Source organism: Ursus maritimus, unplaced genomic scaffold, assembly GCF_017311325.1.
Source record: "Ursus maritimus isolate PB19 unplaced genomic scaffold, ASM1731132v1 scaffold_11, whole genome shotgun sequence".
Lineage (NCBI taxonomy): Eukaryota > Metazoa > Chordata > Mammalia > Carnivora > Ursidae > Ursus > Ursus maritimus.
In genome coordinates, this window is record NW_024423453.1 from 36741690 (window position 1) to 36766889 (window position 25200).

Here is a 25200-nt window from a genome sequence, read left to right on the forward strand (position 1 = left end):
GAGTTCCCGGCCTCGCGGAGCCGACTTTGAGTCACCCCAAGAAGGCGAGCCCAAGAAAGGGGAGGGACACGCGCCCGGGGGGTGGAGGAGAGCCGCGGGACGAAATTCTAGACCGAGTAAGGCTCGGAAGGAAGAGGAGGGGCAACTGCGCGTGGGGAAGAGGAGGGAGAGGCTGCTGGGGAAAGGAAGAGAAGGGAAGGGAGGGAGGAAGAAGGGAGGCGGAGGATCAAGAAAGGGGCGAGCGGGGGTGGGGGGGACGCGGGGCGGGCCGGGGAGGCGCCCGGGGCGGGGCGGCTCGCGCCTCGGGTAGGGTCCGCGGCGCGGGGGCGGGGCGGGGCCGCGGGCGCGCGGGGATCGGCGGGGGCTGCCGGGATTGGGGCGCCGCGGTTCTCGCTCGCCTCGGCCGCCGGCCTCAGTTCCGAGGGACACGTCGGTGCTGCGCTCGCCCGGGGCTGCGAACCTCTCCGGGACTTCCTGCCCGCGCGCCCCGCACCTGGCCGCGGCCCCGAAGCCCGGCTCCGGCTGTAGTGCGCTGCGGGCGGGCGGCGGACCGAGGCAGTCATGGGGCTGCAGCCCCTGGAGTTCAGCGACTGCTACCTGGACAGCCCGTGGTTCAGGGAGAGGATCCGCGCCCACGAAGCGGAGCTGGAGAGGACCAACAAGTTCATAAAAGAGCTCATCAAGGACGGGAAGAACCTCATCGCAGCGACCAAAAGTAAGCGGGGACCTGGGCGCAGGCAGGCTGCGGCGCCGCGAGCCTCTGCGGGAGCGAGACAGTCGCGTGCCCCGGGTCAGCCTCCTGCGGAACAGGAGATTGGGGACCGGGAGGCCCCGGGCTCACTCCTGCCCGGCTCTCCAGGCAGCGGGTGGCGAGTCCCCTTTCCCTCCTCTAGCCCTCTAGCAGCGGCCAGAGCCCGGAGCCGTGCGTGGGAGCGCGCAGCCGGGAGCCCCTCGGTGCCTGCGTTCCCTGCCCCGCCCGCCCGAGGTCAGGTGGGATTGCACCCTAAGCTCAGTTTCACTAGTTTGGCCTCTTGACCTTTCCAGAGGACTTTCCTGGGGATTCTTTGAAAACCTGCAGTGTGCTGACTTTTCAAAAGTCCCTTAAACTACACCCTTACCGTGTCATTTTCTGATCTTTTCGGATAGTCTGGTCCCGGGTCCTTCGCTGTGCTAAACCAGAAAGTCCACCTGGCATTGTGCTGCTTTCCGCACATTCTTTCCCTCCTGCGCTGGGAGGGTTCAAAGATTGGGGCTTGTAAGGGTGAGCAGACAGCCTACCCTTTGGCCAGAGCCCGCGTTGCCTGCAACTAGGGAATTCCACCCACGGCAGGCTTGATGCCTTCCTCCCTGGTTCTTTTCTGCTTTTTGAAAAACTAGGAAGTGGCCACCGGAGAAATAGATCTCTGTAGATATATCTGTATCTGAGAAGAGTCTTTCTAGGAGGGAGAAGGGCTAAAATTCTGGCTGAAACACCGAGTTGGTGATGCTGCTGGGTATGGGGCGGCATCAGCTCCAGTGAGGAGCTGGGTGGCCTGACCACACCTGTAGCCCATAGCCCTTCTGAGGATGCCTGTGAGTGTCCTCTTTTCTTCTAAAGAAGATATCAGACAAGGGACAGGGCAGTATCCAGCCTCACAAGTCTGTGTTGTTAGGGTCTTTATCGCTTCTCTGGTTTCTCAGTTAAGTAATTCTCAGCTTTGGGAGTTAGTCCCTTGTACACTTGTTTGTAGACATCTCCTCTGGGAAAAAATACCCCATATCACTGTTCCCCCACTACCACCATTTTGCATTAAAGAAGATTAAAACATAATGAACAAACTCTCAAGAACCCAGCACAGTGCCTGGAAGAGTAAATATTCATTTAATGAATGAGTTGAAATAAATTTTAATGGGAAGAATTTAGCGAGCCATCCCTGTAATTTTGGAAGCAAGTCACTCCTCTGGATGATGTCCAAGGTTCCTTTTGGTTCTGTGACCTTGTTGGTGTTGCAAAATGAGGACAGGGAATCACTTTGGGACGTGTGACTAGTGGGCTTATTTGGTTGATGGGTGTCCAGTGCCTTGGCATTAGGTATGTATGTTGGGAGGGGAGTAGGGAGGGGTTATAAATATGTAGGCAGGAGTGAGAAAGGCAGTGTGTGTGTATGCATGAGAACGTGAGGGAGAGGACTTCTTCCTGTAGCTTGGTGTTAACCAGTGTCAGTGGCGGGGGTTGGTATACCTTCTCTCTTACTGGCTGTAGCAGCTCCCTCTGGAGCTAGGATGATGAGGAGGGAGGCTTTGGTATGGGGAGAGGCAGATGGCAAAGCCAGTTTGGCCACTGGTAGAAAGCTATTTATGTGACTGCATGTTAGCTCTTCTGCCAACAGGACACATGCCTGGTGTTCCAGCAGCAGCTGGTGCATCTGGGGGCCAGCTGTCAGCCTTCCTCCCCAGAATGTAGACTTTCTTGAATTTGTCAACTGGCATCTTACTCCTTTTGATTCTTGTCCTTTACCATAAGAAACATAATTTATAATTGTAATTAAGAGAGCAACCCAGAAGTATCTTTTTTCTCATTATGGTTGATTAACTTAAAGTCTTTCCCAGAAGGCAGCAAAAACACAGCTTTAGCTCACATGCTTTAGGCCAAGTTAGGAAAACCCTGAGTTTGCCCAGCTTGCTCCTCAAAGTTTAGTTCTAGTTTATTCCTATCAAAGACTACAAGCACCTGACTTAAGTCAGGACACCTGTGTTTAATTCACCTCTCCTGTTGGTTAGGGCCCGGCCACACAACAGCCGAACAGGTCACTTAATTATTTTGTGTGCAGTTTCCCTTGTCCTACTTCTTAGAGGCACTGGTAAGGTCCTGCAGTGTTTGGCAATTGGAGTGTAGGTCAGTCGTTCGCCTAACCAGTTGAGCCTTTCTGTATAACATCTGCGAGTCTAGAAGTCGAGGAAGGACGTAAGGTGGGGGAAGGAGCTGCAGAAAGAATAGCAATCAACTAGGTCAGACTGATTATATTTTCAGATGTCTTATACTCCGTTGTGCATAAATGGCATTTGGTGCATTTTCAGAATTGTGAGTTTAAGTGATTTTTGTTTTTAATTGCCCTGTAAGATGCCTCCTGCATGCACTAAATACTTGTTGGCTTTATGTAGTTTTGATGTCTTGATGCTTTGAATATTCCATAAATATTTAAAGAAATTGGAGGTGGCTCTGTGGGACTTGAAGGCTTACTGCTGAGTTCAGTGATGCAGCAATCAGCAAATATTTAGCATCTATGATTCATTAAATATTGGGATTGAGATACAAAGAGGTAATAAGGCAGAAGCCCTTGTCCTTAAATTTATTGTCCTATGGTTGAATTCAGTCCAATCTAGGGAATGTGTTTGGACTCCTGTAGCATTGTACCAAATTCTTGAAGAAACAAAGGATAGACAGACATACACATATTAAAAGGTTAAGGGGCACCTGGGTGGCTTAGTTGGTTAAGTGATTGACTCTTGGTTTTGGCTCAGTCATGGTCTCAGGGTCCTGGGATTGAGCCCCGTGTTGGGCTCTGCTCTCAGCACAGTCTGCTGGAGATTATCTCCCTCTCCTCCCTGCCCCTGCGTGTGCATGCTCTTTCTCTCTCTCTCAAATCTTTTTTTTTTTTTTTTTAAGGTTTTATGTATTTATTTGATGGAGAGAGAGAGCACAAGTAAGGGGAGCAGCAGAGGGAGAGGGAGAAGCACACTTCCTGCTGGGTAGGGAGCCTGACTTGGGGCTTGATCCCAGAACCCTGAGATCATGACCTGAGCCACCCAGGTGCCCCATAAATAAATGTTCAAAAAACAAATAAAAGTCTAAAAATTTAGTGATGAGCAAGTATTCTAACTTTGCCAGAAACAAGAGTTTGTTGCAGGTTAGAATGAAGACATGTGACTGGCAGTTTGGGAACTTGTTTTAAGTAAGGAATAGAACCTTGTAGAACTTGTGAGTTTGAGAACAGCTGAAAAGAAACCTGAACACCACAGTGTTTGAGGGCCATGAGGAGACCAGTTAGGAATGGGATGAAGGGAGAGGTCAGTTTCAGATTATGGAGGGTCATAAAAGCAAGGTTAGGAATGTTGACTTTATCCTGTGGAGAATCACTGAGGTTTGTCAGCAGAAGGCTGACATAATGGGAAAGAGTTGATTTCGAGACAGGATTTGACATCTGTGTGTAGGGTGGATTTGGACATAACAGTGGGGGTAGGTGGGAGCTCCAGAGAGAAGTCTGGGATCATTGACTTACGTTGTACATTTGGAGATCATTCACTCAATTCAATGGAGTCTTTGTTTAAATGGATTTTTTTAGTCCTTTTTCTTTTCACGCCTTTCCTAGAATAACCAGTGTCCTCTTTTAATACAGAATTTCCTTTTGTGAGCCTTTCATGTGCTGTCTGTATAGTTTCAGATGCTTATGATTCATAGAAATGTTTAGCATATTTGCCAGGAACAGAAATAAGCCATATATACTTTTCTCACAAATTTTACATTAGGCAATCTTGAGAGAATGTGTTCTGTTTTAGAGGAAAAAAAAATTTTTTTAAACAAATAGTCCTTACAGTTATTAAGCACTTATATAGTTATATAAAATGCTCTTTAGTAAGCTTAGATTGTCTAGGTTTCTTGGTGTGTATTAAGCTGGAGAGCTCCTCATAAGCGAGCCTGCTCTTAGCACAGACATGGAGAAGGGTGTTAGTGGCAGCCGGGACTAGAATTGGAGCCTCCTGAGTCTTGGTTTTAGGACTTTTTTTTTTTAGGCCTTGCTATTTTAATATTTGCTATGCTTTTTCCTTTAATATTTCCTTGATTTTTATTTGCTTTCTTCAGGACAACATAAAAGTTCCTTTTTGCTTTCTTTTTGATAATATTTCAGAGAAATGGTTCGTGCGATAATCCCTTTTGGGAGAAATTTCCCAAGTTGCTATTACATTGAAACATACAGAAGTTTGGAAGACTGAAAAGAATTTCACATTGTAAACTTGAGCCTCAGTTTCCTAATTTGTAAAATGTAACTATTGCAGAAAGTCCAGTCTGAGGATTGACTAAAATAGCGTGAAAGTATTTTGCAATCATACATGTAAAGTGGTTGTGTAGCTCTATTGTTTGCCCAGCCAGCATTATTTTTCTCTGGCTATCCAAATTTTGCTCAGGTATCTAAACCTTTTCTTAGGAGACACAGGGAAAGGTGATTAGGGGTAATTCAGTTTTCAAGCCCAGCTGATCTTTAGAATCACCTGGCTGATTATAAAACCATGCGGTCAGGGTTAAGAGTCCCAGAACTCTAACCCAGTTATGGTGAACTTATTTTCTGGGCCGGTAACTGGTTTAAGAATGAGGATATATCTCAGTTTTTGCTAGTGAGACAGGATAGGAAGGCTGCTGGAGACTTTGGAAAAGATTTCCTTTTGTGTGAGGAGGCTCATAAAAAGGGTCCTTGGGGCGCCTGGGTGGCTTAGTCAGTTGAGCGTCCAACTCTTGGTTTCAGCTCAGGTCATGATCTCAGGGTCGTGGGATCAAGCCCCCTGTTGGGCTCCCTGCTTAGCTCGGAGTCAGCTTGAGATTCTCTCTCCCTCTCCCACTCGTGCTCGCTCTCTCAAGTAAATGAATCTTAAAAAAAAAAAAAAAAGGTTCTTTACTTTTCTGTGATATCTGATTGTGTTGCCTGGAGCTGCTACTACCATCTTGGGACAGTTGAGTGGAGCCAAGGTGAGGCCTGTGGAGCACAGAGGTAACAGTATCTGGGTTTTTGACGTCATTGTGGGAGCCACAGATTGTTCTATGTCAAAAGCCCAGCTCTGGATATATTGTTAAATGACCTAAGCCAGTTTGAATTGTGTTTTTTGCTACTTCACACCCCAATTTTGATGGAGTAGTATCTTTGTAAATTTCATGCTAATACTGCTATTGAGTGGAATTTAGGGAGGTATAGAAATAAAATGTTACTTAAAAAGTTGATGAATTACAAATATAATGTTTCCCTGAATGGAAAAGAACACTCGCATGTATTTTTTGTCCCAAAGAAATCACCATGGATCACCAACAATTCAGGGCATCGCCTGGGATAAGCCTTCAACTCTCCCTTGGGTTTTTAGTACAGTGGGCAAGTCTCCAGTATGAATGTAGACATGTTGTAGAAAAACTATCAGACTGGAGCTAGGATGTGGACCCAGACAGGCTTTGAAGCTTCAAATGCTTTACTCACTATAGGTGGTCCTTGACTCCATATAGAATAGTTTCTTTTTTTTTTTTCTTTTTTTAAATTATTTATTTGATGGGGGCGGGGGAGAGTACAAGCAAGGGGAGCAGCAGAGGGAGAGGGAGAAGTAGACTCCCCACTGAGCAGGCAACGTGATGCGGGGCTTGATTCCAGGACCCGAGATCATGACCTGAGCTGAAGGCAAACGCCTAACTGACTGAGCCACCCAGGTGCCTCTATAGAATAGTTCTCTTTAGAGCTCTCCACTGGCCCGCCGTGTGCATTTAGGATGTTTTATGGGTCAGTCATCCGGTGTTTCCCATGTCCTACTGACACATTGCCTTTTCCCTGTCCTCCCATCTGTTGGGGTTCCTCTGACCACCTCCTTTCTGCTTAGTTTTTTTGTTGGGGACCAGGGAGCATTGTTGATTTTTGGAAGAGGGGAAGACAGGAGGGCATTTTTGTTTTAATTTTGAAGTAGCTGATGCTCCGGTACAGGATAGAAAACGAAGAGCATAGGTTGAGGGTACTGGTCTGTCTAGCTCAACCACTCACTGGCAGTGGGACCCTGGTCAAGTTGCTTAGCTTTTCTCTGTGTTGTTGCCTATAAAATGGAGATTATAATGCTATCCACTGTATAGGGTTGCTAGTTGGATTAAATTAGTTAATACATGTAAAGCATTTAGAAGCAGCATTCAAACGTGAAATGTTAACACTTATGATCTAAATTGCAGGTACGTGTTTTAATATCAAGGTTCTTTTCTTGTCTGAAAAATGGCTGCTCTGGCCCAGTGACTAGTATGTAACCTTTTGACACTTATTACCCCTAAGAGTATATTGGTTCATATCCTCATTAGCAGGGACCAAGAAGAGAGACAAATTTGACAAACTCTGGGAAGGCTTCCAAGGTTTGAATGTAGTGCAAGATACTGAAGAATCTTAAAAATAAGTCGATGAATCAAAGCTGAATGGTATCTTGGGAAACTGTTCTCCAGAATTTATTTCCAATTCACAGAAATTTGAAGATGAAGTAGAAGGTTCCAGTAAGGCTGCTTATTTAGATCTAGCCAAACGTCTGCAGCTAGGGCTCAAGCAGTCAGCAGTGGGCCTCTGTCTAGAGGACTGATAAGGAGGGGTTGAAGGTGACAGAGCTGTGTTCAAGGTACTGAGATGATAACATCAATGACTGGAGCCTTCAGATATTTAAAAATTACAGTGATACTTTTAGAGGATACTAACATTAGTGTTTAATCTGCAGGAAACTCTAACAACTAATGGACAGTGCTTGTGTCTGCTGTGGGAAATTCACAGTGAGAAAAGGCAGTCAGAGACCTCTCGAAGAGGGCTATACCTAAGACCTGCAAGGAAATCCTATACTCTATGAAAGAATCCTCAAAGTCCCCTCAACAAATTCCCACAGAAGCTGTTTGGAGTCTGTGACTCCAATAACTGCTTATCACCTTATGGTTTTGTTTATTTTGGGGTCATAAGCAAGAATTGTGAAGGATGTAAAAATGCTGGGTAGTCTGCTAGGTTACCATAAATTGTGCTTTAAGTGACTGCTGACTGTATAGGGCAGTGAATAGGTACAGTGTGAAAGCGTATTCAAATCACACAATTTGTCAGTGGAGAAGCTGGAATGTGAACCCACTTCTGTCTAACTCAGAAACCCTTAACTGCAATCATTAGCTGTCTCCATAAGGGGGTGTAACTGTGGTGTTGTGTTAAGGGAAGTTATTATGATAAATCTTGGTTATCTGGAATGTGTGTTCATTTCATGATCTAGTTGGGAGACTCTATTAGCTTGGCAGAGGACCACGACTGAAAATATAAGGCCTCCTAGGGTGACTATTGTAAATAAAACTGGCTGCTAGCTTGTATGATAAGTATAGACATTCAGATTTTGGTTGATTTAGAATCAATAAGATTCAGATCTCTACTTAAAACAGTATCATTCCTTCCCCTTAGTCTCGGTCTCTTAATCTCCACTCTCCCATCCTTTCTTTACTTCTCATTCCTTGTCCCACCCTTTAGTAGAATACATTTTCATTTTGTTCTTATGTTTTGGCATTAGGCTTTTTTGCTTACCAAAATTATGAGATAGTTTAGAAATATAAAAAGATACAGAGAATCTCATAATAACTACAGTGTATATATTGTGTCCTTCATCTAACATCTTGTTTCATTAAGATGCAAGTTTTTGTAAACATGTGCAGAAGCATATAGGAATAGCTGTGTTCTTAACTCATTGAAAGCACACTGTGTATAAATTGTCTTTCAAGTAATATGTTCTTTCATTAAGATATAAGTGGTTGTAAATGTTAGTGGAGAAGCATATGGAAATAGCCCTGTTCTTAATTCATTAAAACTATGCTGTGTGTGTGTGTGTATGTGTGTAAAGAATTTCATAATAAACATTTCTGTGTTTGCATCTTGGTTTAGAAAAAAAAGCTTACTGTCTTCCTCTCCCCAGTAGCAACCTGTCCTCCCCAAACAGTAGCAACTACCTCAAATCTGGTGTTTATTATTTTGAGACATTTTAGTATATCTGTACAAATTCCTAGATAATAGCTAGCATGTTTATAGACTTTATATAATGGTTCTCATACTATATGTGCACCTTCTTTTTCCCCCCTCAACTTTATGTGTGTGAAATTTATCCATGTGGCTACATGTATCTCTATTTCATTTACTTCAACCCCTTTTTCCTCCAAGTCATGTTTAAAAAGTCTTTGTTAATTGATGTTTTGTAGACGTTACATAAACGCATAAGATGTTCTATGATGTATCCTATAATCATGCATTTTTTGATTGCCAAACAACTTACTAGAGAATTTATGCAGCATGAAAGCCTTATTGTAATTAATTTTATAAACTTTAAAACAGTAGCTTTGACAACAATCTGTAAATAATGTACCCATGAATTTTGAAGTCTTTTAGTAAAATTTTTTTGATAAATTATCAGCTTAGTGTGGATAATCAGCAAACTAGTTTAAGTTTCAGTCACTGGTCTGAGTCATGAACAGACAAAATTTAAAGCCTTTCACTTCCTTGAAACTAGACTTCTGATATTGGTATCTAGAGATAAAATGGTATTTATATTCATCAACACAGTGTGCATTAAGAACTGTGGTAACTGTCAGTCTGGTTAGGTCAGATGAATGTGATTTTTAGGCAGGGATTGGTTGGTGTTTTGCGATAGGCTTCCAAGCAAACAGGAACCACAGCCTGCTTTATTTGATTATCCTAATATAGGAACATAATTTATAGACTTGCCAAGGGGATGCTTTTGTAATCAGGGAGCCTTGACATCCTTCTCTTTTAAACAAACAAACACATGCACGCTGACAAACCCTTGACACTTTACATTCTAAGGGCAGGCATCTGTAAGTCCCAAGCTCCCCAAGTATCCCACCCCTGTTGCTGCTGCTGGAGGTCTGCCTCTCTGGTTGAACTAGAATTGCCTCCCTGGTTGAACTAGAATTTCCTCCCTGTGTTTCCTGAGGAAGATGTTAATCCTGTGCCACTTAATATTTCAGTGGTGAGTGTGATTTCTCCTTCCTTGTTGACTCGTTCACCCATGGGCACCGTCTGCCCTTGGTGCCAAGGTGTGTGTTCCGCTACCGTCTGGGAGCGAGTCATGGTGAGGTGTGTGGCTGGAGGAAATTCATTTGGCCAGAGTAATGTTACTTCAGATCTGAATACAAGATGTTTGATACTCTCTAAAAAGATGAATGTTTTTACAGTGAGAGATAAAAATCAGAGTTTGGGCAAATTATTTAAACCCTCAGTGCCTCACTTTCTCTCTCTCTCTCTCTCTCTTTTTAAGATTTTACTTCTTGTCAGAGAGAGTGCATGCACACAAGCAGGGGGAGCAGCAGGAGCCCCATGCAGGACTGGGTCCAGGACCCTGGAATCATGACCTGAGCCAAAGGCAGATGCTTAACCAATTGAGCTACCCAGGCGTTCCATCTCACTTACTGATTCGTTATTAGTAAAATGGAGAGAGTAGGAACTCTATCTAATGGGGTGGTATTATGTAATCCTAATGTTCCATAGTCAAGGATCTCAGAACTGTGTCTGGTCCCCGGTAGGTACTGTCATCCTCACTGTCATCAAAAGAGCACCATTCTGACTTCCTTTGGTTGAACTTGGACACGGTTGTGGCTTTACCAGTAGAGAGAGTAGAAATAGTCTGTGAATACATGTTCCTTTCTCTTTCAGGCTATCCGTGTTTTGAAGCACAGGGCTGAATATAGGCCTTGCATTTATTAAATACAAGAGGCCAGCTGTAGTAGCGTGTTGAAGTCCAGCGTATTACTGAAGCTCTTTGCTTGAAAGTTTCTGGGACAAAGCCAAAGAAGCACAAGGGAGTGGAGTGTCATTGACATGTCATGACTTTTATTGGAGAATCTGGCAGATAGGACTTCTGTCACTGTGACGGGTAGTTTTGTTTTTCTTTTGTGAAATGCAGGTCAGAGGCAGCACAGCAAACGTATTGAAGAGCGTGGTCTTTGATGTCAGTTTTACTCTGTGACCCTGGGCAACTTGTTTAACTCCTTCGTGCCTTGATTTCCTCTTCTGTAGAGTGTGGATAGTTTTATCTCCCTAAATGTTGCCAGAATTAAATTAGTTGATTATTTCCAAAGTCCTTATAAACCTGATTCATAATGACCCCTGAATGTGTTTGCTAAGCATAGAAAAAGAATCAAAAATCTGTTCACAGTCATCACTGTAATACCCTCATTTATGACAGGGGGGATGAAGTGTCATCCCAAGTCATTAAACTCCACCTATTGTGGGCAAGTTGCTGGAGGTTTAACAGTGAACAGAGACCCTGTGTATCTGTGCAGAAGTCAGAGTTCTAGTGGGGGAGAGGGAAGATTAATTATTGTCATGCACTTTGTTGAGTAAGATTGGGATGCTATGGCCCTAGTTATGGCAGGACTAACTAGGGGGTCAAAGAAGACTTCAAGACAGTAGTAACTTCTAAGCTGAGGCCACAGGGAAGGCTAGGAGCTTTCCATGCTGAGGGTAGGGAAGAAGGATTCTTTAAACACGGTCAAATGCATGCAAGAGGGCTGGAGGCCAGAGAGGCCAGAGAGCTCGTGTGCTGCCCAGATAGAGGAACAGCTCTGGTAGATTGGGAGTGGCCCGGAGCTAGCCGCGGGGAGTGCGAACAATGGGGCTGCAGAGTGGGCAGGGTGCAGGGTTGGGAAGGGCCTGGTGAAGCCCCGTAAGGACTTCACACTTCATTTGAAGCACAGTAGAAAGGGATGGAAACATTTCCAGCTGTCGATTGGCCTCACCGGAATTGCATTTTAGAACAGTTTCTCCAGCCAGCAGTGGCTGTGAGAGCGAATTTGAGGAAAGGGGACCTGGAGGATGGGAGGTCACTCATCTAGACCAGAGACTTTGGTATTAGAAGAGGCAGATTCTCGAGGAGGAGTCTGGATACAGAGGCTGCAGGCTGTGGTGGGTGACTGGGTGCGGGGGTTGAGGAAGGAGGCACCTAGGGTGATTCCTCAGTTCCTGCCCTGGGCAGTTGGGTGCTATCCACAGAGGCTGTCCAGCTAGAGAAACAGGTTTTGTGGGAGAGAGGAGACGTTTTTGGATTAGATATGTTGAGACTGAGGTGCTCTCAGCTATCCAGTGGACACATTTGGTAGTTTGCTTCTTTTATAAGTATGCATTTCAGGAACACAGAATAAAGCTGGAGGTAAAGATTCTGGAGACCCAGCATATGGATAGGAAATGACACCGTGTAACAGCAGCAAACCTGCCCAGAGGAGGAATGTAAAGGGAGAAGACAGGGAGGCTGGGCAGATCCTGAGGAATACAACTTTTCTTTTTTTTTTTTAATTTATTTTTTTAAAAGATTTTATTGATTTGAGAGAGAGAGTAAGCTAGAGAAAGAAAGAGCGAGCGAGAAAGAGCACAAGCTGAGGGGGAGAGACAGAGGGAGAGGGAGAGGCAGGTTTTCTGCTGAGCAGGGAGCCTGATGTGGGTCTTGATCCTAGGACCCTGGGGTCATGACCTGGGAGGAAGGCAGGCACTTAACTCACTGAGCCACCCAGATGCCCTGGGAATACAACTTTTAAAGGGTGGATAGAAGAAGAGCTTGAGAAGGAGATTTGAGAGTAGTAACTATGGGGTGGGGGGAAGGAGGAGTTGGAAAATCTGGTGAGGGTTGCACAGGTTACGGAGAAAGGAGGAGAGAGGAGACCAGGTCATGTTACAAAGAGAACCAGTACCAGCAGTACAGGGACATTGCATTAATACAGTGTCATTGGTTGAACAAGAGGACTCTTAACCACAGAGAACAAACTGATGATTACCAGAGGGGAGGTAAGTAGGAGGGATGGGGGATGGGGGGCTGGAGATGAAGAGTACAATTGTCCTGAAGAACACTGAGTAATGTGTGGAAGTGTTGAATCACTATATTTTACACCTGAAACTAATGTAACACTGTATATTATACTGGAAAAAAAAAAAAAAAGGACAGCGACATTGGTAATAACTGGGAGATTAGTTTATGCCACAGCAGGGATGAGACCCTGACTGCAGAGGGTTGAGGGGGAGGGTATAAAGGAAATAAATGAGCCTGTGGTATAGATAGCTCTCCCAAACTATTGGTTAATGGGTGAGATTTGAACATGCTGATGACGATATCCAACAGAGGAGGAGACTGAAGATCTGGGGCCTATTCCAGAGTACAGAGTACTTCTGAACATAGAAGATGGGATTCAGAGTCCAGGTGAAGGTAGGACCCACCCTTTGTCTCCTTCAAAACTGGAAGGGGGGGAAAAGATGGGTGCAGACTCAGATAAATTTGTTGATTTGTGTCAGGACTTTGAGGAAATTACTACCAGTAGATTTCTTTTCTCTGTGAGGTACATGGCGAGATAGTTTCTAGTAGTTAATTGTGTTTTAATTTCTCCCCCACCACATTCTTTTTCTGGTTAATAAATAATACAGGACTTATAAGACTTTCGTTTCACAGTCTGTTTAAAATGGGGGCGTGGATAGACTCTAGATGTTAAACTGAGACTAGGTAATGGAAGGTGGGTGGGGAGAAAAGGTAGGAATAGAATGTCTGGATAAGCAGTCATCAAGACATTAACAAATGCCTCAATTCCAGACTTTTACTCTGCTGACACTTAAAGTTGAATATTCAAACGGTCTTTAAACTTTTTTTTTTTTTTAAAGTATTAAATGAAAACACCTTTTTCTTTTTCACGGAGTGACACTGCTGATTTTTCTGTTTTATCTCCGTGGGATCATGCTGGTTCTCTTTGGATGCCTACGGAGAAGAAAATGCCTCTGGCAACATCTGGGAAGAGACTCTAGGACTTTAGATTTTTGCCTTTCTGTCCAAGAGAGGAGGACGAATAGAACCTGTAAGAGTTTAAAATGTAGTAATTATCAGCGATCTAAAAAGATCTTTTTGTCTTCTTTTCTAGCTATCTGTTTAGGTTCTAAGAAGTTTAAGAAACGATTTCTAGAAGAAAGAAATGTTTATGATGACTATAACTCTTCAGATGCAGTGGTGTGCAGACGGCACCCCTCTTTCTTTAGCTCTGGGTGCACTGAGTGTAGACACTGTGTGCCTGGAGGTGAGGTGCGGAGACTCTCAGGCTCTTCAAAGGGAGGGACTCTAAGACTTTAGTGTAGAAGTTCACTGCTTGTGTCCCTAGAGCTAGTTAGTGGTCTCTTTTTCTGGAAAGCATAGGATAGGGTTTAGAATTAATCTGGGTCTTCCTTCCTTCCTTCCTTCCTTCCTTCCTTCCTTCCTTCCTTCCTTCCTTCCTTTCCATTTTATTTATTAGAGAGCTCGAACATGTTCAGGGGAGGGGCAGAGGAAGAGGGAAAGGAACAAGCAGAGTCCCCGCTGAGTCTCAGAGCCCTGGACCCTGAGACCATGATCTGAGCTGAAGTCAGATGCTTAACTGACTGAGCCATCCAAGCGCCCCATGAACCCTTTTTCTTTCTTGACAGCTCAAATTTTTGACAGAAAACATACTGTGTATCCTCATTCATTTCTTTCAGTTGCAAGTGAGAGAAATCCAAATAAAACTAGTAGAAACAAAAAAGAGATTTCTGGGCTCACATGAATGAAGTCTGAGGAGTGGGGCTTGCTTTAAGTACACGTGACTCCAGGGGTTCCAACAATGTCATCAGGTCACTCTTTGTATCTCGGGCATTTCCCTCAGTTGGCTTGACCCTCAGATGGGCACTCTTGCATGGAGGTGATAGCTTAAGGCTTGCATCTTATTGCTCTGGGAATTCCAGAGAACAGTGACTCCCTTTCCTTAGAGGACTTGTTCTCAAATGAATGAATTTGACCCCCCGGAGATGTGTTTGGCTGTCCTCATTGGGAGGTTCTACTGGCATCTAGTGGCTAGAGGCCAGTGATGCTGTGCGGCTGCATGTCCTGCAGTGTGCAGGACAGCCCTCCTACAACAAAGAATGGTCCAGCTTAAAGTTAATTGCGCTGAGGCTGAGAAGCTGCCTTAGAGGTAGGAAGACCATATCGCCTCTATCAAGATACTGTTGAGAGTAAAATTATGCCAGAACAACAGGGATAAACTGGGATTGTCCCGGGGAAAACCTGGGCATGTGGTTGCCTTCCCTAAAGGCCTTGTCAGTCCTGGGTCACTTGCCCAGCCTGGACCGGCCGCTGAGCATGGCAGATGGTATCCTTGGGCCAGCTGAATCATGTGCCCGCCACCGGGGCGGAGAAGCAGGCGACAAGTAATTGCTTTACCAGAATGCCAAGTTTCATAGCGAAGGGATTTGTAGAATGCAGGAAAAGAAGCAGATGGCTAATTTGTAAGAGAACTTACATTTTTGAAAGTGACTTTCAGACCTGTTTTGATCTGGGCCTAGGGGCTTCATGGAGCAAATGAGGACTGTGAGAATATAGTAAGAATAAGTTTGCCCTTGGGGCACCTGGGTGGCTCAGGTGGTTAGGCGTCTGACTCTTATTTGTGCTCAGGTAGTGATTGCAGGGTCCTGGGATCCTGCTCAGCAGGGAGCCTGCTTCTCCCTCTCCTGCCTGCTGCTACCCCTGCGTGTACAAGTTCTCTCTCTCTCTCTGACAAATAAGTAAATACAATCTTAAAAAAATATATGATTAAAAAAAGAAAGAATAAGTTTTCCCTCTATTTTTCCCATTGCTTGGTTGATTCCTTTTAACCAAAATTGAGAAGGGCAGGAGAGATGAGAGAGAGAAATGAAGTGCAACTTGCCGGGATACAAGGTTAGGGTTGTTGATACAGTGAGGTAGTTAGTGTCAGTGCTTTCCTGTATTTAACCTCTCAAGTACCGGGTGACTATGACACTTTTTTTGATCACTGTGGAAAAAGCTTAGAGCAACATAGCTAATATTTATAATATTTTAGTTTGTGATAGTCCAAGAAAATACTTTAAAAATTAAATAGTGATTTGCTGGCTTAATTTAAATTTCTCACACTGATACAGTGCTTCTGTTTAGTTTTGGAGAAATAAAGGATTGCCAGAAAAACTGATGTTAGTATATAATTCATCTCACACAATGGATTGAGCAATTTTGCATTCTTTTTTCCTTTTAAGGAAAGAAAACTTTTCTTGAACAGAAATTAGAGCAGGTGTTTTTTCTTTCTGTTTGTGTATATTCCAGCCTTAATTTTAAGTTTGAAATTAATTGAGATAATCCCGTAAGCATCTGGAAAAGTTGTCCAGATAAGTTTACTTTCTTCTGAATTGCATGGTAGTCTCTAGAAATATTTCCCTTGTCTCCATTTTATTGTGTATGCTGGATCGTATTGAAAGCAAAGATTTGAAAGTAGGTAAGTGACCTATTTGGACTATTTTCTTTTCATTGCTCGTCTAGGGGAATTGGGGTGGTTGAATTAAACTTATGTGAACTCCGAAATCTTTGAGAATTGACTGCTGTGTCTTAACTGATATTGTCTAAAAGGCTTATATGGCTGCAGTCCTACATCCAGAAACCGGATGTATCACTTAACCACAGTTAACAGTTTTTTGTTTGCTTTAAGATGGTTCTCTGCCTTTTGGCAGGATCTACCCGAGTGTCTGCAGTACTGATTTATCTTGACAATCATGCAACAGAAGGGTTTAAAAAGTGCTTCTTTGTCCAGAGAACAAAGAGGCAACTTTGTAAAGACCTTTATGTTTTGTGGCTTTGAAGGTTTCATTTCAAAAGCTTTAAAGCTGAATGTGTAGTTTTGAGTAAACGTACTTCCTCAGTTTAATGTATGAGGCGAGAACAAAATAGAAAGGAACTGGGAGGGAGTGGGTTCCATGGCGGGAGCTCCTGCACCAGTGAGCACGTGGCCTTTGGAAGGTGTTGGAGGGCAAGTGATGCGTGCCAGATGGTGATGTGTTTAATGAATGTGTACGAAAACTCGGAGTTTACATGAGGAAGGAAAGTTGGAGTTGGAATTAATACACAAGGAGCTCTCTGGGCTTCCATTATATGTGTGTGTATAATTTAATCATAATTTAGATGTCACTAAACTGTGTTTATTATTTAAGAGGGATCAGTGATGATTCCTCTAAAATGAATAGCCATCTCCCAACCTATTTTTGGTATGTGTTTGTGAATATCCATTTTTGTCTGCTGGATTTGTTTAAATGAAGGTACACATAAGATATCTTCAATTTAAAACAGCAGTGAGGTTATTGTTTTAAGTTGGCGATATTAAATTTTGTTTTAATTTGCTTCATAATTTGCTTGTCAGTTGAGCTCTTAGAAAACAATATCTGAGATGTACTAAAACATATTTGTAAGTTTATTAAGTAATGATAATGATGGTTGTTGTAGTAGCAAATAGTAGGTTTTTATTTATTTTTATTTTTTTAGCACTTGCTATATAAGTATGTAAGCCTTTCACATGAATTAGCTTGTACCGCTCACAGTCTTATTTGGTGCTGATTCTTATAGCAAATACTGTTTTGCAACTTAGGAACCTGGGTTTAGATAGGTTGAGTTACTTGCCCAAGGGCACTTACCCAGAAAGCTGTGTGACCTCTGCCAGTTACACGCTGTCTGTGAAGCCTGTAGTTTTCACAACATGCGTTATTACCATTGATACAGTATTTCACGAGTCTTATTAACAGTATTATCTTGTGTAAAGACATGGGGGGGCAGGCGGTTATGTTGGCAAAGCACACTTTAGGAAATTAAAAAAATTTCCTTGGGGGTGCCTGGGTGGCACAGTTGTTAAGTGTCTGCCTTCAGCTCAGGGCATGATCCCAGCGTTCTGGGATCGAGCCCCACATCAGGCTCCTCCGCTGGGAGCCTGCTTCTTCTTCTCCCACTCCCCCTGCTTGTGTTCCCTCTCTCGCTGGCTGTGTCTCTCTGTCAAATAAATAAATAAAATCTTTAAAAAAAAATTTCCTTGAAGGTGATAGAAACTTCCTGTAAGTTATTAAAAGTCATGGGAAAGGAGGTCATTTTCAGATGTTCTGGAATAGCGGCCATACTTTTCTACTTGTATTACAAAAAGTGAAAAAGCTTACTGTTGTTGGCTTTTTAACCAAAGGAGAATTTAAAAAGTAATGTTATGGTTAATGATCCAAAGGATGTGTGGGTTTGATGTGTACTGACAGCCTGGTACTGTTGCCATTTTCAGCTTCCCTGTCTTATCATGATAGGCCTGTAGGAGTTCTTCCCTTAAAGGGAAAGAAATACTTTGTTTTGTGAAATGGATGCTTTACTGTTAATGCCAGTTTGGACGCTTGCTTAAATTTGTTGCTATTTCGTGCCCCAAATTGTATTGCCGTCTTATTTTCTTTGCAAGCAATGGCCATTTCTTTTCTTTCCGGATGCAGTTTCATCCTTTTTGGTGATGTATTTTGAATGTATTTACTCTGAAATAGATTTTCTCCTGGTTCATCTGTGAGGAACTTGCTACCCAGAAGTTGAAGAATTTTGTCTAGAGTCATAGTATTAGAAAGACATTGTAGTTAATTTGAAAATATTTTTGAGCTTTCTAATCTTGAGTTTAGTGAATTTCAATTTCCATATAGAAAGCTAGAATTAGGGGTGCCTGGGTGGCTCAGTCGTTGGGTTGTCTGCCTTTGGCTTGGGTCATGATCCCAAGGTCCGGGGATCGAGCCCTGTGTCAGGCTCCCTGCTCAGCTGGGTGGCCTGCTTCTCCGTGCCCAGCTCCCTGTGCTTGTGTTCCCTCTCTCAGGATCTGTCAAATAAATAAATAAAATCCTAAAAAAAATAAAAATAAAAAAGCTAGAATTAAAGTCCTGGTCTTCTAATACCTGCCACAGAGCTGGAAGGAATGCTCGCTCCTTGGATTCTATAGAAGAGGAAACATGTTCTGAGTGGCCCCTTTAGATATCTGCTTTGTCCTATCTGTTGTTTTCTTGAAGTTCATTTATAGTGTTGGTTTACATGGTAGTAATTTTTTTTATTTATTTGCAGTATTAATGAATAAGTAAATCTGGAAGTCATTTAAAGGATTTTTTTTGCCTTTCGAAACTATTTTCATGATGCTTATGTCACATATGTCAAAAATTTAGATGTAGATGAGAGTGAGCAGATTTTGAGCCTTAAAAATTTAATTTACATGAGTGAAAGCCCTTCCTTCTGATGCTTCGTTTAAAATTGAAGTAGAGAAATTAATGAATTGAATAAAGATGTGACATTGTTTTGTGGTTGGGGTTTCCATTCATCTGCTACTCCGGGTCCTAATAAAGACTGAACATTCCTAAAAGCTTTGCCCCTCACCTTGCTCACTTTCTAGATTCCAGTAGACTCTCGTCCCTTGAGGGTGGTATTGCCCTGCAGCCCTCCACTCGTGCCTAGAACAGTGCCTGGGTCTTAGGTTTTGGATTAATATTTGCTTGAGTAAATGCCTGTCTGGCTCCTGCGATGTTGGAAGTCCTTGAATTCTGGAGAGGTTAGGTGACACCAGTAAAGACACAGATAAGAATGGGAGAATCCAGGGCCTTTCACTCCTGTCCTGTCCCTAAGATACTGATGTCAGGCAGAAGTCTCTTTTGTAACTTTGTACTGTATTGCTATCCCAGCTCCTCTGCAAATTCCCACTGAGTACTTCGTATCTTATGAAAACAGGAAAATCACAGTGATCAGGAGGTGAAAGCTGCTACATTCTGGTTAGAAAGCTGTTTTGGCTTTAGACGATAAATGTTTGGAGCGTGAAGACTGGCCTAAGGGGAGTACGGACACAGTTGGGGATAGCATGCCAATTCTTCTGAGGGCCCCAAACTGCGTCCGGATGCAGAGAAAGCTCAGGGTAGTTATGGTCAGAAGTGTATTTCTTTTGGTTGACTTTCTATTGTCACTTCTTAAAGATTGTTTTCTGTTTAATGTGCTGAAAGTTGTATACAACTTTTTGTTCTTGCTGTTTTAGTCTGTTTCCACATAGAGGTGAACAGTATGGGTGAATTTCATTGTTACACAGGAGTAAAGATAGGGTATTAGTGTTTAATTTGTTTCATATAATGAAAAGTAACAGGAAAAAAGACAAATAGCAATTTTGCTGCACAGTTAAGTTGTACATTCTTTTATTCAATTTATAATAGAACAAGGTTCTCGAAGAAATATTAAAATCCTTTCAAAATGATCGCTTTAAAAAATTCCCAAGCAGTCCCACAATTAGTGGTCAATTAATCTTTGACAAAGCAGGAAGAAATATCCAATGGGAGGGACGCTTGGGTGGCCCAGTTGGTTAAGCATCTGACTCTTGATTTCAGCTCAGGTCATGATCTTAGGATTGTGAGATGGAGCCCTGCCCTGCATCGGGCTCTGTGCTTAGTGTGGAATCCTCTTGTCCTTTTCCCCTTGCTCCTCCCCCTGCTCGTGCTCTCTCCCAAATGAATATTTATAGACTTAAACATGAGACCTGAAACCATAAAAATTCTAGAAGAAAGCACAGGCAGTAATTTCTCCGATGTCAGTTGTAGCACCTTTTTTTCTAGATATATGCCCTGATGCTAGGTAAATAAAAGCAAAAATAAACTGTTGGGACTACATCAAAATACAAGGTTTTTACACAGCAAAGGAAATCACTCACAAAACTAAAAGGCATCCTACTGAGTGGGAGAAGATATTTAAAATGACATATCTGATAAACACTATCCAAAATATATAAAGAACTTATGAAATCAACACCTAAAATAAAATAATCCAGTTTAAAAAATGTGCAGAAGAAGTGAAGACATTTCTCCAAAGAAGACATCCGGATGGCCAACAGACACATGAAAAGATGCTCAACATTATTGATGGTCAGGGAAATGCAAATCAAAACCACGATGAGATACCATCTCACACCCGTCAGGATGGCTGAAATCAAAAACACAAGAAACAAGTGTTGCAAGGCTGTGGAGAAGAGCGAACCCTCTTGCATTGCTGGTGGGAATGCAAACTGGTGTAGCCAGTCTGGAAAACAGAATGGAGCTTCCTCAAAAAGTTAAAAATAGAACTAGCCTACCACCCAGCAATCGGCACCACTTGGTATTTACCAAAAAATACAAAAAGGGATATATGTACCCCGATGTTGATAGCATTATTTACAATAACCAAACTATGAAAGCAGCCAAAGTATCCATCGATAGATGAATGTATAAAAAAGATGTGGTATATATATATGCAATGGAATATTAGCCATAAAAAAGAATGAAATCTTGCCATTTGCAATGACATGATTGGAACTAGAGAGCATTATGCTAAGTGAAATAAGTCAGAGGAAGACAGATAACATATGATTTAACTCATGTGGAACTTAAGAAATGAAACAAGCAAAGGGAAAAGAAAGAGACAAACCAAGAAACAGACTCTTAATTATAGAGAACAAACTGATGGTTACCAGGACAGAGATGGGTAGGGGGGATGGAGGAAATAGATGATGGGGATTAAGGAATGAGTGCGCTTGTCGTGATGAGTACTGGGTAATTAAAAGAAAAACTTAAAAAAAATAAAATCCCGAACAGTAATGATAAAATACAAGCCAACATATTATTTAAGCAAAACCAAAACTGTGATATTAGAAGTACTTGTTATTTTAAGAACAGACTGTCATATTTTTCCTTGTTAAAATATTTCCTTACATAACCAGTTCTTGCGAAACTTAGTCTGGACATCGTGTTCACAGCATCACTTCTCATCTAATTTCTTCTAGAAAATTGTAAGGCATTCCATCCCATGTAATCCCTGTAAATAGGAAGGGACCCTAGCTATAGGGGGCTATCAGTGCTATGTTATCAAAAAAAAAAAAAAAAAAGATGGCTCTTTTTGAAAATGTTACCATCATTGGCAAGCTGCTGAGATATTTTAAGGAGTAGCTTTACTTTTGGTCTTATAAACACAGTCAGTAGATACTGCCCTCTTGTCCTTCTCTTGCCCTTATATAGTGTGGGTGATACTTTTCTGTTTGTCTCTTTTAGAAGCTAAACTATCACTAAAGAAGGTAGGGATGTGCATAGTACGCTATGAGTCAGCCTCTGTGGCTGTTTGCTGTGTATTTTGCCTTTGGTTTACTTTGCTGTATTTATCCTACTTGCGTCTTGAGGAGCAATGCGTCAGTCACAACTGGTTGCATGCAACAGTAGGCAGGTCTTGACCGAGTTGGTAATGCCCCCCCCCCCCCCCCACATAGTAAGTCAATAGTAGGTGGTTGCTGAGTGGTTGTCAAGGCTGAGAGTTCTTCAAATTTCTTGGCCTTTTCCTCATGGTTGCAATGTGGCCCAGCCATTACACCCTCTTTCTAGGGTAACAGGGAGAGGAAGAAGTAGTAAGGAGGAGAAGTCTGTGTCAAAGCCTTTCCCAGGAATCTTTCATCAGCTTCTGCTTATATCCCATTGGCCTCAGTTTTCACATGGCCTCCCCTCAGTGCAGGAGGTCTGGGAAAGCATTGTTTATGGTCCAGCCTTCATTGTAGAGGAAGGTGAGGGAAGAGAAGATTGGAATGGCTGTTGAACGAGACAATTTCTGGACCTGCCAAAAACAGTTTAGGATCTTAATAGGATCCACTTAACCTCAGCTAATCAACAAGTCTTCACTGAGCACTGTTAATGTGAACTCTGTTGTTACTCTTGTTAGTGAACAAGAGAGAGAGCTGCAAAAATATGTGTTGTCTTATTAGAATTTACAGTCCAGATAAGGAAATAAAAAAACATGAGACAAAGGTTCTGTGGAATTAAGTGTTGTGTTTTCTCACCAGATTTTAAGAAGAGGGGCCTTCATGGATACATGGTATAATGAAAAAGGCTCCACATAGCAGGTAGAATTGGCTGAAGATGGGCTGATTGGAGGGATAGAAATTTCTGGAAAGGGGAACAGCTTGAATACCCAAGGTTATTTAGAATATAGTGGGAAATATTAGGGCCTATCGGAAGGATGAGTGTGGAAATAAGTTCTGCCCTAAAACAGAACTGGGGAGTCGTTGTGGTTTGGGAGTAGGAAATATGGAGATAGGCTGTTTAAAGGGAAAATAATTAGGTACTCCTTTGTGGAGCAGGGAGAGCCTGGGGCCAGAGAAGCCTGTGGAGGGCTGTCCTGCTCACCTTGAGGACAGGGGCTGTGGTCCAGGTTGGAGGCGGAGCAGTTGGAGGGAGAGAGTGTGCCAAAGGAAAGTTAGCAGGACTCCATGGCTTCTAAGATTTGCTGAAAAAGCGAAATCAGAGATAATGTTTTCCGCTTGGAGCTCTAGGAGAGCATTAGAGACTGGAACCAGAAAGTCCACTGGGAGCACAGGACCATCCAGTTTGAGCTAAAGGCCTCGTGACCCAGCTGGTCTTCGCAGTCTAGGCTGCTCTGTGTCCATCGTCCTGATGTCTCTTTACCCGCTTCCATCCGTGTAGCACCCACAGGTTTTGTTCGTTCACAGTTTCTGCGTCCTTCCAATTTTGGCTTCCTCGTGGGCTGCTTCTCTAAATGTGCCGGCAGCCTCCCTGTCCTCTACTGTGCATCTGGCTGATTTCCATATTCTTCAGTCAGCTTCCTAAGAGAATCTGGTCGGCCCAGCTAATTATGACTGCCCTTGTTTGGGGAGAGGTTGTCTGGCTCAGCTCTTGGGAGGTCACTAACCCACCTGTCGGTTGTCTGCTCTTGGATCTGGTGCCTGCCCCTGTCCAGCCAGCTGTACCCTGTGATGCAGAACAGGTTTGTCCGAGCTTGCCACCTCACCAGGGCCTGGAAGAGGAGGGGGGGGCTGATTGAGGGGCAGGCACAATTAGTTATGCGCATAACTAGTACGTGCGCCCTAGCTTGGTTTGCATTTGGTAATCCTTTCTTTATGGGGAGGGGCATTTTCCGTCTCACTCTATAAAGAATGTGGTGCAGTTACGTGTGCATCAAGCTGTGGCTAATACTTTTTATTTGGTATTTTTTAACCACTTTATTGAGATCTAATCTATACACCAGATGAGTCACCCATTTACAGTGTATAATTCGGTGGCTTTTCATATGTTCGCATATAGGTGTAGCCACCTCCATAGTCAGTTTTAGAACATTTTGTCACCCCGAAATGAAGCCCTGGACCCTGTGGGCTATGGTTTTTTTTGTGGCTGATAATGTGTAACATGCTTCTACGCTTGAGCACGTTTCTAGGTGAGGTGTTTCTGACCACACTGTTTTGTTTGGGACCCTTCCTCCTCCTTGCTCCCCCTACCTGCCTATGAGACGCTACCGCCCTTATCATCTGATACCTTTTATATTTGCGTGCACCTGTCTTAATGTCTGCTTTTCTCGGAATGTAAGCTTTGTGGCAGTGTCCTTTGTCTGACTCAGAATATCCAGTCTGTAGTAGGTATTGAGATATTGGCTGAATGCATTTGTTGAGCTTCCCGCTACCAGTGTGATGGTCTTCGCTCCCTACTTTTCACAAGAACCAGAGGACGAGGTAATTATATCCGGTCCTAGTACCTGTTGGCACAGAAATTTTAGAGATGACAGTATGGAGATGAGGGGAGCTTCGTAGATTGTCCAGATTCACAAACTTTCTACTTGGTAGGATCAGGGGTAGAATCCAGCTCACTCGAGGCTTGGGCTAGTCCTTCAACATAAAGGGTTTGTCTGTTTGTCCCCCTGGTCCATGCTTGGCCTTCTGAGGGATGCAGTGGGCCAGAGAAACCCAGAGGTTCTTTGTTGCTGATTTCAGCCTTTGCTCATTTTGACTCCTCCCATTGTCCCTCTTGTTTTGGATGGCTGTCCTTCCTTCCCTACTCAGTTGTATTATCTCCCCCCCCCCCCCCCCCCGTCTCTCTCTCTCTCTCTTTTTTTTCCAGACTGGATTCCTTTTGAGACTTCCCAATTTTCCGCAAATTTTCCCCCCTGGAAGTTCCCTGTTCTTCTGTCCCTTTCATGATGAATAACTTAAAAAGGCAAACAAATAGTGTAAGAAAAAGATCTACTAATTTGCTGACTCGATTATCTGAGGGCTAGTTAAATTAGTTGGTAGTACAGAACTAGGCGAAGGAAAGATTTTTCTCATTTGTGACTGGTTTCCCGAGGTCCCAGTTGAGGGGGGATTGTGTTACTCTCTTCTGGGGGTGATCGGTGTGCCCTGCTGCTGTGCGGGGCTGGGTGGGTGGGGCTCAGGGCTGGGAGATGGGAGCCCTGGGCATTGTGGATGGGGACGAAAGCCTGGGTGGGAAGTGAAGGCCCTCATCTGAGAACTAGAAAGGAGATGTTTCTGGGCGATAATTTCTGAGAGGCAGTTTATTTGATAAGGTGATGTAACTGTCTTTACAGCCGCCTGGAGTTAAAATGGTTTGAAACAGTTGAAGCCTTTTCCAGGGCTTCCCCCTTGTAACAGTGATTTCCTCACAGGCTGCAAGTCTGCCTCCTGAGTGTTTTGTGTCTGTAGGGGCTGCTTTGGCACGTTTTGGGTGGGTGTGGCCACAGCATGGAATTCAGACCACAGGAGTCTGCTGCCATATGTAGTGGTTCCTCTCTGACCAAAAACTTGGGGTTTGGATCTGTTCCCTCTCCTCTCCAGAGGAGCAG

General features: G+C 43.4%; 1 protein-coding gene across 2 annotated transcripts in view; it reads left to right on the plus strand.

Annotated features, from left to right (window-relative positions):
• Positions 1–347: 347 nt before the first annotated feature.
• ARHGAP10 (Rho GTPase activating protein 10) overlaps positions 348–25200 on the plus strand; it is a 308238-nt gene continuing 283385 nt past the window's right edge. For both annotated transcript variants that reach the window (XM_008685462.2, XM_008685463.2), the window contains exon 1: positions 348–715. In XM_008685462.2, the coding sequence (XP_008683684.1) occupies positions 562–715 (154 nt within the window). In that variant the 5' untranslated portion in view covers positions 348–561. The remainder of the gene's footprint in view (positions 716–25200) is intronic.